Here is a 15566-nt window from a genome sequence, read left to right on the forward strand (position 1 = left end):
TCACAATGTAGTGTGAATCTGAGGTTACAAGGATTCTGATTGAGGTACAGGCCAAACTGCTGTATGGTCGGTATAGACGACCCCCCGATAAACAGGAGGTCGGCTATGTACCGACCATACCACAGGATGTGGTCCCCAAAGGAATTGTCATGTGAGAAAAGGAAATTCTTTTCCCACCAGCACATATAGATGCTCCGGTGATCTGCAGAAAATAGTCACCATCAAACATAAAAAAATTATGAGTGTGTAAATACTCTACCACCAAAATAATAAAATTCTGCAGATCACCGGAGTATGGGGCATAAATGGACAAAAACCACTTAAGGGCAATCAATGCCTCATTATGTGGGATCACAGAGTATAGAGCAGTGACATCAGCCGTTATCCATCTCATCCCGGGCTCCCACCGGATGTTGTCCATGGCAACCAGGACATCCTTGGTATCTTGGAGGAAAGCCGGGATGAGAGGGACCAACAGCTGAAGTCTGGAATCAACCCACTCACAGAGTCTCTCGTTGAGAGAGCCAATTCCAGCCACAATGGGATGCATCTGAGGAGGGAATACATTTTTGTGGACTTTAGGGAGTGAATAAAATATTGCCATAACTGGATTAGCTATTTTAATATAGTCTGCCTCTTTGGACGTTAGATGGCCGTCATTCACTCCCAAGTCCACCAAGCTGTATAATTTCAGTTTGAATTGTGGTGTTGGATTAACTTTTAACATTCTGTATGTTTTTGTATCAGATAAAATATCCATATTTAATTTTCTACAAAGTTTGGAATCCAACACTACAACTCCCCCGCCCTTGTCTGCTCCACGAATCCCTATATCTCTAATTTCAGAAAGCTCTTTTAAGGCCATTTCTCACATTTTGTTAAATTACATTTCACTGATGTAACGTTTTGTGATAATTTGTATAAATCTCTTTCAACTAAATTCTGAAATTGTTCCAGTATAGGTGTGCGTGACATTATAGGATAAAATTCAGGGTTAGGGGTTAGGAAGGAGGGTTCTACCAGTTTTTTTAGATGTTGCTAATTGCTGTAACTCCGAGAGAGTGGAGAGGTCCCGAAAGGAGAATCCCTCCACTCTATCGGATGTCCCATAATCAGTGGTGTACTGGGATGCTGTGGAAGGAACATCATAACCAACAGTCATGGCAGGTGTAAATTCTGTATTCAAATCAAGAAAATCATCAGAAAAAACATCATCACCCGTGCCCAGACCCACACTACCTCCCGCCTCCCCCCCAAGTCCTGTACAGGTTCTTGAGTGGATCTTTGCTCCTGAATTTTAGCAAAATGTTTCCCCACCGTGATGGAGCGAACAAAACGATTAACGTCCAGCATTGTTTTGTAAAAATCAAAAGAACAGGATGGAGAAAAGGACAGTCCTTTAGAAAGTACCTTTATTTGCGGTTTGGACAGGATCCACGCATAGAGGGTAAAGACCGGGATGCAGGTTAGGTCTGTTTGGCTTGTTGTCTCCGGGTTCTCTTTACGGGCGCGATGTTTACGGCCCGGCGTCGTTTTTTGCAGACTTTGCTTTACAGGTCTGTGGAAGAGGAGAAGAAGCTGCTTCTGGAGTATGTGGAACGGACATCTCACCCGGCTCCATTCCTGACATGGAATCCACGTCCGTCTCACTGAAGCTGACCCTTGCTGGTTTGTTGTTTTTATTGTATTTTTTTATAGTTCCTGTGATTTTTAAGGATTGACTTATGAGTTGATTTTGCTGGTCTGTTCTGCGGCCAGTCATAAACATGATTTGACTTATAGTCTTGTAAATCCCGAAGGAACTTGTTCTCCTTAGTTTGAGAAACCAAGGTCTCCATAATGTTTCCACTAATTTTTTGGTTAAGATCCACAAAAGTGGGATGATGTTCATATTTGGAGATGGAAGTCTGTAGTTCCAATATTTTGGATGTTATCTCAGTTAAGGCAGTCTCCTCATGTTTGATGATTAACTTAACAAACTTGAGGGAGTAGTGATTTAACAGTTCTTCCCATTCTGCCTTAAACTGTTCGGAGAAGATCGTGGTTGGGAACTTTTTTAGTCTGAGTCCTCTCGGACCCATTTCTCGCTCCACATATTTCTTTAGAGTGGAGGAGTCCCACCACAATTTGGTCTCCGAAACCAATGCTGTTTCCAAATCTGACATAAGAATTTTCAAATCCACTGCTTCATCAACGTTCACGTTACCTTTGCTGAAAATTTCTGTAATCCGGCTTGATCAGGCTAGGCGTTCCTACACAGGCTTGAGGCAAATATCTGCTGGAGTTGCAGACTCCTTCTCTGTCTCTTTGGTTTGTGGACACGCCATTCCCAGGAGCATGTTGCCAGGTCCAAATGATCCAATAGATGCAACAGGTGCGGCACAGCTCACTCGGTCGCCCCTCCCGCTCATGTACAGGACCGGACCTCAGTCCCTATAATCGTAGAAAGAAATATGATTGTCCAGCGCAGGATATCAAGCAATGCGGTTTTTATTCAGCAGTAACAGTGGGTGATGACAAGGTGACGCGTTTCAGCCGCACTCAGCGGCCTTAGTCATACAAAACAATAGTGCAAGTGAGTTGCTTTTATGGAGGGGAAGATTGGGATCTGCCCTCATGGGAACCTTCCCAGGGCTTAACCCTTTATTCGCCTCCACCTAGCATACATAGTAAAAACGCATATATAATGTGAACAATAGTCAAAACATTAAAACACTTGATTCACAAGTGACAGTATAGAAAAAGACATTAGTTCTTACTAAAAATACAAAAGCAAATTACAAAATGTACAGTGCCTTGTGAAAGTATTCAGCCCCCTTGAACTTTTCGACCTTTTGCCACATTTCAAGCTTCAAACATAAAGATATAAAACTGTAATTTGTTGTGAAGAATCAACAACAAGTGGGACACAATCATGAAGTGGGATGAAATTTATTGGATATTTCAAACTTTGTAACAAAGAAAAAACTGAAAAATTGGGCACGCAAAATTATTCAGCCCCTTTACTTTCAGTGCAGCAAACTCTCTCCAGAAGTTCAGTGAGGATCTCTGAATGATCCAATGTTGACCTAAATGACTAATGATGATAAATAGAATCCACCTGTGTGTAATCAAGTCTCCGTATAAATGCACCTGTACTGTGATAGTCCGTTTAAAGCGCAGAAAGCATCATGAAGAACAAGGAACACACCAGGCAGGTCCGAGATACTGTTGTGGAGAAGTTTAAAGCTGTATTTGGATACAAAAAGATTTCCCAAGCTTTAAAAATCCCAAGGAGCACTGTGCAAGCGATAATATTGAAATGGAAGAAGTATCAGACCACTGCAAATCTACGAAGACCTGGCCGTCCCTCTAAACTTTCAGCTCATACAAGGAGAAGACTGATCAGAGATGCAGCCAAGAGGCCCATGATCACTCTGGATGAACTGCTGAGATCTACAGCTGAGGTGGGAGACTCTGTCCATAGGACAACAATCAGTCGTATACTGCACAAATCTAGCCTTTATGGAAGAGTGGCAAGAAGAAAGCCATTTCTTAAAGATATCCATAAAAAGTGTAATTTAAAGTTTGCCACAAGTGACCTGGGAGACACACCAAACATGTGGAAGAAGGTGCTCTGGTCAGATGAAACCAAAATCGAACTTTTTGGCAACAATGCAAAACGTTATGTTTGGCATAAAAGCAACACAGCTCATCACCCTGAACACACCATCCCCACTGTCAAACATGGTGGTGGCAGCATCATGGTTTGGGCCTGCTTTCCTTCAGCAGGGACAGGGAAGATGGATGGAGCCAAATACAGGACCATTCTGGAAGAAAACCTGATGGAGTCTGCAAAAGACCTGAGACTGGGACGGAGATTTGTCTTCCAACAAGACAATGATCCAAAACATAAAGCAAAATCTACAATGGAATGATTCACAAATAAACATATCCAGGTGTTAGAATGGCCAAGTCAAAGTCCAGACCTGAATCCAATGGAGAATCTGTGGAAAGAACTGAAAACTGCTGTTCACAAACGCTCTCCATCCAACCTCACTGAGTGCGAGCTGTTTTGCAAGGAGGAATGGGCAAAAATTTCAGTCTCGCGATGTGCAAAACTGATAGAGACATACCCCAAGCGACTTACAGCTGTAATCTCAGCAAAAGGTGGCGCTACAAAGTATTAACTTAAGGGGGCGGAATAATTTTGCAAGCCCAATTTTTCAGTTTATTTGTTAAAAAAGTTTGAAATATCCAATAAATTTCGTTCTACTTCATGATTGTGTCCCACTTGTTGATTCTTCACAAAAAAATTACAGTTTTATATCTTTATGTTTGAAGCCTGAAATGTGGCAAAAGGTCAAAAAGTTCAAGGGGGCCGAATACTTTCACAAGGCACTGTATGTTCCGCTAATACTTCTGTTCATGTGAAATTTTAGTTTTTGCCTTTTAAGAAATTTGCAATTATTTCGGAAATTCCGTGGAAGATATAGGAAGAAGACCAGGAGAGAGTCCTTAAGACCAATGAAGTGGAAACAGGCATCTACAGTGTCAAAAGCCGAAGAGACGTCTAGAAAAAAAATGCCATTAATTTTGGCCATCAGCAGATTATTAGTAGTCCAGATTACCAGTCTGGGCCTGGTTACAGATAATAAACAAATTCTGAATAGTCTGATTCTGCTGTCGTGTGTTACTCTGCTCACTATTATTGCTGTTCTACAGACAATAAAATAGGGAGCAGATGGAAAGAGCCAAGTGAAATGTAGCAGCAGACATGCCCTATGGTCATCTAGGCCATTTAGCTCTCAGGAATGGTTGATATTACCCTATGATCCTACTGTTATCTGACTGTTGCATTAAATAACGACATTACATTATAGAACTTGTATCTTACAGCTTGTGAGAATAACCGTATTGCTGCGGATACTTCTGACTGTTACCTGACTTTTCATAAACTGCTCCTTCACCTCCATGGGAACAAAGAGTAAGAGATCCACATGTTATTAGATTTCTCTGGAGAAAATAAAGACAAATGTTTATTTTTGGGAAAATGCTTTTGTTTTATTTTGCAGACCTGGGTGGTTTAAGCAGCTGTTCACAGATTTCATTTCATTTACCTTAAAGCTTGTGCTTAAAAGTCAGGTGAGGACTGCACGTTTTTCATGTGTTTATGTAGATATATATATATATATATATATATATATATATATATATAGTCATTTTCCTTAGTTTAAAACCATGTGCTATTTAGTTTCTCTGATAAAGTCTGAGACCCCTTTCACCTACCCTTAGACATTAGAACAAACTATCTGGACAGGAGATGTTTTCAATGCTGCTAATATGTTTTGCTCACAGAGGATTTTCTACACTGGATACTAATGTATCTACATCTCAGCTGTAAGCAGGACTGGGTTTGTAGAGGACTTTCTACTTCTGTTAAAGGGGTATACTGGGTTTATACATCTTATCCCCCTATCCAAAGGATAGAGGATAAGATGTATTATCGCAGGGGTCCCGCCACTGGGGACCACTGTGATCTTGGTGCAGTCCCCGGCATTCTGTGCCAGGCGCTACTTTCGACACAGGGACTTGATGTCACGGTCCATTCATGTCTATGGGTGGGGGCATGACATCACGTCCCCGTGACGTCAGAGATCTGATTCTAAAACATGATCACAAGGCTGGAAAGCTTTTTACTCTTTTTACTATAACATTGTAAAAGAGCTATTTCAATGTGTAAGAAAATGTGGCAAAACTTCATGTTTTCCTGAAAAGTGACACTGTTTTTTCAGTAAAAACTGGTGATCATAAAACACACACTGTAAAACTGCTGCAAAGCGTAGTTGTCTGTGATTTAAGGGAAACTATGGTAAATAATGCAGTAATAGTGACTGCAACATGTGAACATGGCCTAAATAAGACCATCCCAGGAATGAGCCTTTTTGAGCCAAAATAATGCTAAAACTGCAGCCTTTTTCCCACTAAGAACATGTGAACACAGCCTTAAATGGGGAATTCGATCACTTTTCAGCTGCTGTATACTACAGAGGAAATTATTTTCTTTTTTGGATTTATTTTCTGTCACGAACACAGTGCTCTCTGCTTACACCTCTGTCCATGTCAGGAACTGTCCAGTGCAGAAGAAAATCCCCATAGCAAAAATGCTGCTCTGGACAGTTCCTAAAATGGACAGAGGTGTCAGCAGAGAGCACTGTATTAGTGACAGAAAAGAAATCCAAAAAAGAAAAGAATTTCCTCTGTAGTATACAGCAGCTGATAAGTACTGGAAGGATTAAGATTTTTTTAATAGAAGTAATTTACAAATCTGTTTAACTTTCTGGCACTAGTTAATTAAAAAAAAAAAAAAAAGTTTTCCACCAGAGTATCCTTTTAAAATGGGTTTTAGGTTTAAAAAGCAGTCTGGTTGATCAAGAAGCAGAAATGTGCAGATTAGGGACCGACCTATATTGATATCTATATAAGTATATTCATAATCAGAGCTATTAGTACAGTCAGTGTATTGAGCCAAAGTTGTGGGGTTCAACATAAAAACCTGCAAAGAAATCATGTATATTTTGTAGGGATGAATGGTGTAACCTATACATTCTATATATTCTTTATTCTGCAGATTTGTAAAGAAATCAATTACGTGGCAAATATCCTTGCCAGTTTCATCCAAGACAAAGCAGGTATATCTTAGGTGACATCACTAGCTATTTTCTGTTTATTTGGAGGTATTGATTGGGGATATAAACAGTTTGCTATGATTTGGCAAAAGTCATAGTAAAAAATGGGATATGACCACACAATGTGAATATACATTTAATATTTAGCATGATGTTCATTAATGGTGAAGGTGATAACTGGTAGTGATTGTTTTGAGTTACAATCTAAATGGTAAAGGTGCAGAGGTAGCAATCACACTCAGGCCCTGGTGCCTGAGAGAGTTCAAAGGTGTCTCTGCCACATAAGACGACACCAGTATATAAACAAAAGACAAACGTAAAAATTGACCAGCGCTCAATGAAGTAGGACTTGATATATTATGGTGAAGGATAAGGTGGTATTGCACTTACTCCACAGTGGGGGATCTAGGTGGTTATTTCACCAAAGATACCCCCTCTACGTTAGCTTGCATCACTCAGCCCCGGTCAGGATACCGATTAACAGCGTCAGAACATTCAGATATTCATGAATTCATTTAATAAACATAGCAACGCGTTTCAAAGGCTAAAAAATACCTTCTTCCTCAGGCTTGAGGAAGAAGGTATGTTTTAGCCTTTGAAATGCGTTGCTATGTTTATTAAATGAATTCCTGAATATCTGGCTGTTCAGGCTTGAGGAAGAAGGTATGTTTTAGCCTTTGAAATGCGTTGCTATGTTTATTAAATGAATTCCTGAATATCTGGCTGTTCAGGCTTGAGGAAGAAGGTATGTTTTAGCCTTTGAAATGCGTTGCTATGTTTATTAAATGAATTCCTGAATATCTGGCTGTTCTGGCGCTGTTAATCGGTATCCTGACCGGGGCTGAGTGATGCAAGCTAACGTAGAGGGGGTATCTTTGGTGAAATAACCACCTAGATCCCCCACTGTGGAGTAAGTGCAATACCATCTTATCCTTCACTATAATATATCAAGTCCTACTTCATTGAGCGCTGGTCAATTTTTACGTTTGTCTTTTGTTTATATACTGTTATTCTACGGGCATTTATTTGTCCCCGGAAGACTACGCGCTCTCCAGATCTGTGGATTTATGAAGAGGCTACGTTCTGTGGTGATTAACCTGACTGCTGTCTATGCTCGTGGGTGTTAGTGGGGTTGGTCACCTAATAATAGGTACTGCTCCACGTACACCGGGTGAGTCCTCTCCCCTTTTAATAAAGGTGGTGGGCCTTGGATCTGAGCGCTTTTTCCCTCTGTAATTTTTGTACATATATTCTTTACATAAGACGACACAAGTATTATTAAAAAATAAAAAAAAACAGGTGAGAGACCTTAGATTTTGTATTGGGGCTCAGGAGTTTTGCCTCTGACTTAACAAGTGGGGTTAAGGTGTCCATACACCTTATAATAAAGATGTCCCACACAACCCTGACTATCTAAGGTTTATGACTGCCTTCCAACTCTCCACCAGGAGATGATGTCGGTGGAGAGAAGGGTGAGGAGAGTTGGATTTTTGCTTTGCTGTCCTTTTTTTTCTTTAAGCCAGTGGAGTCTGGAAGCAGCTTTTCCCTCCCCCACAGCTGTGTGAAATGTTATTATGTATTGAGTGGTCAGTAGAAATAATATTTGTCTAAAATGATACAGCCAGGCTTACTAAAAATTGTGATAAACAGTCATGAAGTAGCCAACAATGAAAGGTCTAGGAAACCCACAAAGGCAATGTGTGTACATGGGTTGAAATAAGGTTGAAACAAAATCATATCTTCCCAAATCTTCTTGTAGAAAACTTCCTGAGTTTTGAAGATATTGGCGTAAATATTGATATCACGTCTTTGCCGGCAATAAAAGAGAACTACTTAGAGTCCCACCACAAGGTCAGTGATAATACAAGGTCTATGAGGTTTATACATTATATTTGGGAGGGACATCATTATGTCAAAGTTAGTAACTTTACTGTGTAAAATAAGAACTGGCATTAGATTATTTGTTTGAAAGTAAAGAGAGAAATGTTTATTTACAATTATCAGGGCCAAATTATAAGACATTTAGCTGCTAGTAAGGAAATTTGCCTTAAAAAAACGCAATTAGCTGCATCAACCAGTTCCGTGACTCAGTTGTTTTAATGTTATGTACAGATCCAGTCCAATGATTTCTACTGTGTAATAGGTTAAAGGGGTTATCCACCATAAGGAGATTTTAGTACGTACCTGGCAGACAGTAATGGACATGCTTAGGAAGGATCTGCACTTGTCCTGGGGCTAAATGGCTATGTTGTGAGATTACCATAACACTGTGGCTAGCTTTTTGTGAACTGGTATTTCCTGTTTGAGTTTTCCTTTTTTGCCTACAAATCCCATAATTCCATTTTCCTCCCTCCCACACATCAGCCACCCCACCCATTGAAACATAAATGAGCTGCATCCATTCAAAAGACCTGTGGTTTACAATCAGGATGCCTCCAGCTGTTGCATTACTTGCAGATTGATCTCTCTCCCACCAAGTGATCGCTCCACCCACCCATTGAAGCAGACAGGCTCCCTGTCATCAGATGAATCAACTGGTGCCAGAAAGTGAAACAGATTTGTAAATTACTTCTATAAAAAAAAAAGTCTTAATCCTTCCAGTACTTATTAGCTGCTGAATAATACAGAGGAAATTATTTTCTTTTTGGAACACTGATCTCTCTGCTGACATCACGAGCACAGTGCTCTCTGCTGACATCTCTGCCCATTTTAAGAACTGTCCAGAGTAGGAGAAAATCATCATGGCAAACATATGCTGCTCTGGTCAGTTCCTAAAATGGACAGAGATGTCAGCAGAGAACACTGTGCTTGTGATTCAGCAGAGAGCACTTTGTTCAAAAAGAAAATAATTTTCTCTGTAGTATTCAGCAGCTAATAAGTACTGAAAGGATAAAGATTTCTTAATAGAAGTAATTTACAAATCTGTTTAACTTTCTGGCACATGTTTCCACCGGAGTTACCCTTTAAATATAAAGAGCATCTCAGTTTTTCTTTATTTGCTGCAGCTTTGAAGTCAAAACCAGGTGTGGATGATACTGAACTAGATAATATAAAGAAGAGATGCTACTCTATCTATTTTTTTTTTTTATACATTCAACACCATGGGTTTATTCATAAATAAGTTCTCTTTATTATCTTATTCATTGTTTCCAAAGCACAGTCCTCAAGTACCCACAACAATTCAGGTTTTCAGGATTTTCTTAGTCTTATACAGGTGATATCATTATGTTCAATGCATTAGTCACCACCACAAATGTTCTCTGTATTGGATATCTTGAAATGGCGAGTTTTATGGGGTACTTGAGGACTGTGCTTGGGAAACACTGACCTAATTCATTTCCATTCACACCTAGTTTTGGCATCAAAGCGGCAGGAAAATCTGTACGGTATAAGTGCACCCTTACCCGAGGTTATTGTATTTTGATGCCAATTCCTGACTCTTAAACTGTACTTCTTGAGACTGATGGACTATTCACAATACCCTTTGCAGCAAAGTTAGCTACTATACATAGTGTTCTTCCAAGTTAGAAAGTTATTCTCCTACAATCAGATGAATGAAACAATTATTTGTGGGTTGGATCCATGCCCTATGGACTTAAAGGGGTGCTTTGGGGAAGTTAAGAAAAGTAAAAATGCCACAAAGCTACCACAATACCTGTTCGATGGCCCCTTTAGTTATCCTTGTGATTTTGCCAACTCCTGTTGTCTTCTGAATAGTTTTTTACTCTTGCTTGCAGCCTAGACTACAACTCCCAGCAGTCAGTGCAGCGCTGTGTAATGACTGCCAGCCATTTTCTATTACTATCTGCCTGCATTCTCTGTGTTGTTGTAAACACACTGTGCAAGTCTTTTCTTTCACACTATCCCTCCCCAGCAATAAATCATGCTATGCTCTAAATGGCAGCAGTCAGTGATTAGATCTACAGAAGGCAAAGAGCAGCACATAATGTGCTGTGACTGAGAATCTTGACAGGGGACGGCGGGCTGTTTTTCTGCCGGCAAGATGCTCACACAGGGAGGGGGAGGGGAGGTGTGTCTCTGAAGCCAGACCACTAGACAAGACACAAACCATGTGGTGGAGGGTGGGGCTACTCTTAGCTAGGGCTTTGCACAAAGACAAGGTAGATTTGATAATGACGTATTTTCCTCACTCCCAACATGTATGTGACAGCTGAAAGAGGGGAAACTGCTCTATATAGCTAATGGATGAAATTTAGACAAATAAATAGGTTGTTGAGAGGGAAAGGATGGGCAATGGGTCTATATCCCTGGAGTACCCCTTTAAACCAGTTCTACAGAAGTCAAGGCTTGGCCTTTGCCATGAACTTTAGCTAGCTCATGTCAGTACCACATGTAAAGTCACTGTACTTAAATCAGTTCTAGTCCCGCTGCAGTCCTGCTACATTATCTTAGCCTCCAAATGGAGAGAATTTTCCAGAAAGGTTAGAGCTGAACAAGAGCTGATCTATTTATTGACAGCCTGTCTGCCAAGTCAGGAAGGACTTTCCTGGATGCATCTTTCAGAGTGTTGTGTGGCAGATTACTACCAAAAGACTAAAGTGGAGTCCTATATTGTACCTATGTCACTGTTAAAAATCCTTATCCAGTAATTTCCGTAATTTACACTTGAGAACTACAGCGCTTAGAAGCCTTAATATCGGCGCACATATCTGCAAAAGTCCTTCTCACGCACATGTGCTAGCGCACTTCAAGATTTCAAACATTCAGCTAAGCTGTGTAACGCCGAGCGCTCTGGGCCCCGCTTCCCATCCGGAGTGCTCGCGGCGCTACTCTCTTGTCTGCAGCGCCCCGGTCAGACTCGCTGACCGGGAGCGCTGCTCTGTGTCCCTCGGCGGGGATGCGATCCCCGTGGCGGGACGTGCCCGCCTGCGGTTCGCATCCCGTGTCACTCACCGGCCCCGTCCTTCTGCTCAGTCCCGGCGCACGCGTGCCGGGTCTCTCAGATTTAAAGGGCCAGTGCACCATTAATTGGTGCCTGGTCCAATTAGTTCCTAACACTCCCTACACTATATAAACCCACTTTCCCTTCCTGTCCCTGCCGGATCTTGTTGCCTTGTGCCCTGAGAAAGCGTTTCTGTGTGTTCCATTGCCTGTGTATCCAGACCCTTGCCGTTGCCCATGACTACGATCCATTGCTGCCTGCCCAGACCTTCTGCTAGGTCCGACCTTGCTCTTGCCTTGTCTTTGTGTACCGCGCCTGTCTCAGCTGTCAGTGAGGTTGAGTCGCTATCGGGTGGAACGACCTGGGGGTTACCTGCCGCTGCAAGTCCATCCCGCTTTGCGGTGGGCTCTGGTGAAAACCAGAAACCCCTTAGATTCTGTTCCCCTGGTACGGCCCACGCCATCACCTCACTGACACAGAGGATCCACCACCCATGTCCTCTCCGCATACCAGTCTGGATCCTGACAAGCTGCTAACAAAACACTATTTCAAGGGACAGGGACCACATCTACATTCCTCTGACTCTTTAGTTATTCTATTCAAAGCTGTATTAAAGAAGCTGTATTTTTCTGGAAGGAGTTACGTAGAGTTGTTTCATAAGTCTCATACCTGTGCTTTACATGCTTAAACAACTTTATTTTGGTGATCACAATGGGACATCGAGTTAGTACCACACAGCTGTCTGACAAACCAGGAACTACTATCTTCATCATAGCCTGTAACATCATTCCAGTGCACACCACAAGTATTTTTAGCTGAATCCAGGAGAAGAACCAACACAGAATAAAGTAGAAAGATTTTTCTGTTGTTTTAGACCCACTCCTGGTTTTGGCTAGAAAAATCTGACCAAAATGCTGTGTGTAAACTGAGCCCAAGATGGTAGTTTTTAGCACCCACCCTGAAAAGCCTGAATAGCTTTTGTTAAACACCTTTCTAATTCAGTGACATATAGAATGAGTTTTAACCTCTTCAGGACACAGGGCGTATGGATACGCCCCGCATTCCGAGTCCTTAAGGACACAGGGCGTATCCATACGCCCGTGGGAAATCCGGTCCCCACCGCTAGCCGGAGCCGGATGCCTGAATCATTCAGCAGGCACCCCGGCACATCGCCCAGGGGGGTCTTGACAAGCCCCCCCCCCCCCCCATGTCGGCGATCGGAGAAAATCGCATGTCAATTCAGACATGCGATTTTCTCCAATTCCGGGCTGATCGGGTCTCTGGTGACCCGATCACCCAGAAAATAGGGCTGATCGGAGTTGTCAGCAACAGCCCCGATAAGCCTAAGGGATAGGAGTGAGGTCGCAGAGCTGCGATCTCCTCCTATCCCCTGCCATTAGTCAGAACGGAGTTCTGACCAATGGCAGCGCAGGACAGGGGGTTGCCATGGCAACCCCCGTTCTGTCTGCCCCTGGATGTCGAGGGGATCTGGGAAGAAGATGGAAGCCGTACCTGCGGGAGAAGATGCCTGGGGACCCGGGATCTTCGCTGGAGAGTGCTGGATACTTGCTCAGGTAGGGAATCGATGGGAATCCAGATGTTGCCAAACTTCAACTCTCAGCATGCCTGTACTGCCCAGGCATGCTGAGAGTTGTAGTTCTGTAACATCTGTCTCTTCAGATTTAGCAATTTTTATGAAATTTTTGAAAATTGCTGCTCTACTTTGAAGCCCTCTAATTTTTTCAAAGAGCAAAAATATGTCCATTTTGTGATGCCATCATAAAGTAGACATATTGTATTTGTGAAGAAAAATAAAAATTATTGTGAATATCCATTTTCCTTACAAGTAGAGAGCTTCAAAGTTAGAAAAATGCAAAATGTTCAACATTTTCATGAAATTTTGGGATTTTTCACCAAAAAAGGATGCAAGTAACGCCGAAAATTTACCACCAAAATAAAGTAGAATATGTCACGAAAAAAACAATCTCAGAATCAGAATATTCGGTAAAAGCGTTTTCGCGTTATTAATTCGTAAAGTGACGGTGGTCAGAATTGCGAAAAAGGGCTCAGTCCTTAAGGTGAAAAAGGGCTGCGTCCTTAAGGGGTTAGCAAATTTCTTACATATTTACAACTTTTCTTACATATTTAGATTGTAATGTGTGTCTTCCTCACAGGGTCATCTGGCCTATAAGAACCTCACTGTTTTCTACAATGCCTCCACATACTCCCCGTCACTTCTATCGGACAACAGGATGCTCTATTTCTGGTTTTCTGAACAGCTGCTGGACTCTCTAGTACTTGGATATTTTCTTGATCAGCGTTTGGCAGTGAATCTAACAGGATCTGAGCTACAGGTACCGCATTTTTTTCGCCATATAAGACGCTCCGGCATATAAGACACACCCAATACAACCAAATACAATGTAAAGTATAGGACAGTGATCTTCAACCTGCGGACCTCCAGATGTTGCAAAACTACAACTCCAAGCATGGGCCATGCAGGGGATCCCGGCAAGGTGCAGACACTGAGGAGGCCGGTAAGGCCCCGCCCGGTGTCCTATAAGCTGTTCGGGACGCCGCGATTTCACCACGGCGGTCCCGAACAGCCCGACTGAGCAGCTGGGTTAGTGTCACTTTCACTTCAGACGCGGCGGTCAGCTTTGATCGCCACATCTGAAGGTTTAATACAGGGCATCACCACAATCGGTGATGTCCTGTATGAGCCGCGGGTCCCGGCCATTGATGGCCGCAGGGACCGCCGTGATAGGACAGGGTTTTAATGTGTATTTGCCGTATAAGACGCACCAACTTTTCCCCCCCCAGTTTTGGGAAAGAAAAAGTGCGTCTTATATGGCAAAAAATACGGTAAATCTAAAAAGTGCTGACACCTAAAAAGTTGTCTGGGAAGATATTTATCCACAAAATATGTCCCTGGAGGTAACAGGGCAAATCATAAATTAAACAACCTTTGAGGGGTTACCCCCTCGCGGGGATTAACCCTTCACTAGAACCCCCCTTAAAAACAATCTTTATTCTTAACTTGTAAAATATTACCCCTTCACACAATGGTTAAAATTGTCAGTGGAGGTTGTGGTGTTAGGGAGCTGTAATTACTCCTCTCTTGTATATAGAGCTTATAGTATGTGATTCTCCGTGCCGATTTTATATTGCTTGGGCGCAGAGTATACCTATGCTCTGAACTCTTTTTGTCCCTCCACTGTTTAAAACTAACTACCAGCCCACCCGACGTTTCGGTGATAAATCACCTTTGTCAAGGGTTAGAGACTAACCATGGTGTCCATAGCAACCAGTAATAATGCAGCTTTCACTTATCCAGAGAGCAGTTTTAGAAATGAAAGCTGAGCTCTGATTGGTTGCAGTGGGGGAGATGTATCAAAACCTGTGCAGTGGAGAAGTTGACCAGTTGCGTATAGCAGATTATTACTTACTTAGAAGTGCAGCCAAATTGGTTCTTAGCAATTGCAATATTACGCTACGTAGAAGAGAGCAAATTTAGGCCTAAACTATGATTCGATGGCCATTCGAATGCAAATGGATTCTGTCAGGTTTTAGAATTGTAGGATAACTTATTCTGTCACATATTCTATAGACTGGCAAGTCAAGTGACACAATTGACTCATCTCTATTGGTATCTTATAAATATTAATACTGAAAACAAACACATATGACAGGTCTGTAGGATATGTCATAAATATCCTATATATACCTAATAGGATAACGGGCTCTCATGACCATCGTTTTAACAATCTAAAGTGGATGGCAGGAAAAACCTACTAAAGTTATGAGTGGAACACCCTCAGATTAAAACTTCTTTTGCAGTTCTTACATGTTAATGACACAAAAAAAACGTATATTTTTTTGTATTTAGGATATGCGTAACGAAGATAAAGTAGAGAGCCATCAGGAAATCCTACAAGAGGTAACGCAAAGCATGCACAATAATTACAGTGGGGTTTCATGTCCTTTCCAAGTCT

General features: G+C 41.9%; 1 protein-coding gene across 1 annotated transcript in view; it reads left to right on the top strand.

Moving 5' to 3' along the window:
- Window positions 1–15566, top strand: part of CETP (cholesteryl ester transfer protein) — a 62290-nt gene that overhangs the window by 13627 nt on the left and 33097 nt on the right. Inside the window, exons 6-11 of the mRNA XM_056526218.1 lie at window positions 4879–4966; window positions 5055–5124; window positions 6611–6671; window positions 8428–8519; window positions 13746–13925; window positions 15461–15511. Of these exons, the coding sequence (XP_056382193.1) occupies window positions 4879–4966; window positions 5055–5124; window positions 6611–6671; window positions 8428–8519; window positions 13746–13925; window positions 15461–15511 (542 nt within the window). The remainder of the gene's footprint in view (window positions 1–4878; window positions 4967–5054; window positions 5125–6610; window positions 6672–8427; window positions 8520–13745; window positions 13926–15460; window positions 15512–15566) is intronic.

This window comes from Hyla sarda, chromosome 6 (assembly GCF_029499605.1).
Source record: "Hyla sarda isolate aHylSar1 chromosome 6, aHylSar1.hap1, whole genome shotgun sequence".
Taxonomy (NCBI): domain Eukaryota; kingdom Metazoa; phylum Chordata; class Amphibia; order Anura; family Hylidae; genus Hyla; species Hyla sarda.